This window comes from Lottia gigantea (assembly GCF_000327385.1).
Source record: "Lottia gigantea unplaced genomic scaffold LOTGIsca_42, whole genome shotgun sequence".
Taxonomy (NCBI): domain Eukaryota; kingdom Metazoa; phylum Mollusca; class Gastropoda; family Lottiidae; genus Lottia; species Lottia gigantea.
This window is the reverse complement of record NW_008709463.1, coordinates 2,387,704-2,391,509: the sequence shown is the minus strand read 5'-3', so window position 1 is coordinate 2,391,509 and position 3,806 is coordinate 2,387,704. Positions and strand designations below refer to the sequence as shown.

Genomic DNA, 3,806 nt, shown 5'->3' with positions numbered 1-3,806 from the left:
CAGTTCCTCGTCACTCTCAATTGTAACCAAGATAAATACCAATAATAGCTCATCGTCTCTCCCAATTGTAACCAAGAGAAGTAACCATGATAGCTCTTCTTCTCTCCCATTTATAACCAAAAAAAATAACCACAATATGATGCTGTGACATCATACCTTTAGTAAATGACACAGAGGAGCAACAAGTCAAAACATCGTATGAAATCTTAATCTTAAAAGTCTTGCATTTATTCAAAGTCACAAACTTTTTTCAGTGAAAAAACAAAGACATAAAATTAAAAACGTTCTATTCTTAAATATTTACATTCGCCGTGCAGACTAACTTCAGAATGACTTAATCTGATAAATATTCCCTTTCCCCTTGGACACAAATCTATAGGTTTTCGTCATTCTAGGCGATTTTGCAGTTCTAGTAGTTCTGAAGACTATTTACATATATTCAAGCCACAAATTAAATCCCCCCCCCCCCCTACACAAAATTGCGAACTAAGGCTCATCAGTTTCATCACTGCTACGTGCAGACTTAGGGTTAGATATATTCAGATCACAGTCAGTAGATAACCAGTAACTTAGACAATTAAACTCTTTATCGTGCATCAAAACATCTCGGTCATTGAATGTCCTTGTTCTACTTTTCATTAAGATAAACATACATATAAGATCTCACAGGGGTAAAAACAATAATGCGCGAAGCCCTTAAGCATGTACATTAAGAACACGAAGAAAGATAAGATAAGTATATAGGCGAAGGAATTGTGGGGGTGGGGGTTGAGCGGGGTGGTTGTTATTATAATAATAGGCTAATCATTCATAATCAATAATAAAAGTAAAATAACATACATAAGACCTCAAGACCTCATAGAGGTAATAATAACAATGCTGCCCGTGATTATAATAATAATAATCATTTTAAAAAAACTTCCAATAAAATATCAATAAGACAGTCAATAGCTTCGTTCCAGAGTATATAATTTCATGATCTATAATATTAATTTCCGATTCATTCGGCAACTTTTGGTAGCTTCCATAAAGCTGAATCTGAGCGCTAGCATCACATTGTCTACTGTGAAAGTTCTGACAGATTCAGATTTACGGAAATTGCCGATAATTGCCGGTGCACAGTGCACTTCCTATTGGTTGTTTGGGAATTGTTACAAACCACTGTTGGCAAGACAATAACCAATTTGACAGTTTATCAGAATAAATAACCCATAAAACTTTACACTTCGATACGATTAATGGCCATTGCTTTAATATTGTTGATATAAATCCAAGGTCGAATGATCAATAAGCGTAAACTAGATAATATTCAATACATGTAAACAAGATTAAGAGAGTTTGAATTATGTGATTTCTAGGCTAAAGTATCGTGGATTTATTATGTTAGTCAATATTCGCTAAAAGAGTTACCAAAAAAATATTCTCAAATCTTCCAATAAATTGAAATTCCAGTTTAGTCGTGGCAGAAGTAAAGTGTCTTATATTATAAATGTAATATACAATGTCTAAAATCGTTACAGATATCCCAGACCACCACACAATACTCTCCAAGACACAACAAGCCTACCATTTCAGTTTTCCTGGAACATACTTATCGATTAACGATTGGTAATAAGGCTTGATTTCTTCGATGTCTGGAAATTCGGGACTTTTAGTATACAAATCAAATTTGTTAAACTCGTTTACCCAGGCTTTCATTTCTTCGTCTTTATTATTACATAGGTAATCATAATCACCACCTGAAAAAAATATAAGAGGTGCTTATAGGTTGAGGTGTAGTGGCGTCTCTATAAATCATCAGGTGATGGTTGGCACAGAATTGGCTTTGGCTCACTAGCAGTGGCGGAGCCAGGTTTACGTCCGAGGGGGGCGAGATAACTGAGATTGCCCGAATCTCTAATCTAGTTGTGAGATTTTTTGCCCGAAAAACTTTGCCCCCTCTTCCCCCCATTGGCTCCGCCACTGGTCACTAACATTACTTTACCCCTGTAAATGATAGGAAATTTGACACCTGGGTGACCCGGGGTGACGGAGGGGGTAGTCTAGCTACTTTTAGTTTTCAAGAAAACGATTTTAAGTATCAAGGTATAACTAACAATGTATAAAAATCCTAATAAATATAAAGATCACCGTTCATAATAATCACTTGAATGTTATCACTCTTTACTTTGAGCTTATCACGACCTAATAGTCCTACTGTCGTATCGTCGGGAGTATAGCTACTTTCAGTTTTCGGGGCATAACACCAATTCCCCCCCCCCCCCCCTCCCATCTCTCCACCATCGTAGGCTGTGCTGGGCTACAATTCAACTATTTTCCGATTTCTAAATGCAAGGTAATATAAAATATACAAATTCTCCTAGTAGCCTTGATACACTATATAATCATTTATTAATTAATTGGTATATTTTGTAAACAAACATAAAAGTTTACATAACATTACCAATCAAACATAATTATACTGTTATGTAATTATTAGACATGTAGTAGGCTATATATATAATGGCAAATTGCTGTTCCTAACATGGCATGACCAGTACTACCAAATGGAGTTTAGCGTCCTCTGCTCGGAATCTCATTGTGTTCAGATAGGAGCATAATAGGTATAGTCGTCTGAATGGTATGCTCTGTTTATTTCAAATAGACAGTACAGTGGCGGAGCCAAAAGGCGGGCAGATGAGGTAGCCCCCAGTCCCCTCCCCCCTCCCTCGCCGCCCCGAAAGCATTTATTTCGGGGGAAAATCTTATAATTATGTTATGGGCAATCTCAGATATTTCGCCCCGTCGGACGTAAACAGTGCCATATAGTGATATCGGATTCTTCTTAGATTGTTTATAATGCCCTAGATATCAGAACCTTATTTCATTGTAGTCGAACCATGCATCAGATTTTCATTCTGAAATGCGTTATGTTTAAGTAAAGATTCTGGAACAACTGTCAAAAAACATACATGCATACCAAAGCAATGGATTGTCTTGCATGGGGTTCAGTCAATTGCTACCAATCGAGCAAAATTTATACGAGATATCAGTCTTAACTTGACAAGCTTAATCACAGAGCGTGACGAATCCTAGGTAGGCCTATATATCTCTATAATCTTTTATCATATTCACTACCGTTTGGACTTTGAACCTCGGGAAGGGTTCATTGTTACTTAACATCAGCAACATCTGCGACCAAAGTTTCACAAATAATCTTATGACCAAAAGTGTTAAATCTGCTTGCAAATTTCACATTTGTATTTTAATGTATTAAATTTTGACTGTTTATCGTAAAACTGGGGTCTACTATTTAAGGGATTGTAAAGCGGTTTTATGTGAATCGAGGACACTGGTAGCACCAATTTGCAATATTCCATTTTTCAATCAGACGTCTATGGTTTCTGCAATTCCACTGAAACTAAGTGTTTGATGACGTCTCTAATTACAAAATGTGCTTTATCATTGAGGGCCCTTCGACCTATTCCTGGTTTGACAATTAGTCCCACCGCAGCTTTTTCAAGGCTCGAGATCTTACCTGTATGCCAAGGGTAGAAGGAATGGTATCGTATCATGTACAGACCCTCTTCTGGAATGGAACAGTTGTTGGCCTTGAGGACTCTGTAGAGATATTCATCGTGACCCCATGACATCGACACATTGTCCAATCCACAGTTCTCTTCATAAATACCTAGCTCACTACCTAATCTCTTGTCAGTTACATCCGGGTTGTCTTTGAAGCTGTCCATTCCAAACACAATACTCGGAGCTGGATGACATCCGATTGGAAAAGTATCACCAACAACTGCCCATTGAGGCTCGTTCCA

At 37.3% G+C, this 3,806-nt stretch overlaps 1 protein-coding gene across 1 annotated transcript; it reads right to left on the bottom strand.

The window, feature by feature from the left end:
• Nucleotides 1–1,563: 1,563 nt before the first annotated feature.
• LOTGIDRAFT_123081 (hypothetical protein) lies at nucleotides 1,564–3,806 on the bottom strand (the record flags this gene model as incomplete). The annotated part of the gene is made up of 2 exons (XM_009060470.1): nucleotides 1,564–1,739; nucleotides 3,518–3,806. Coding segments are annotated over 2 exons (465 nt in total), but the record flags the coding sequence as incomplete, so codon positions are not given.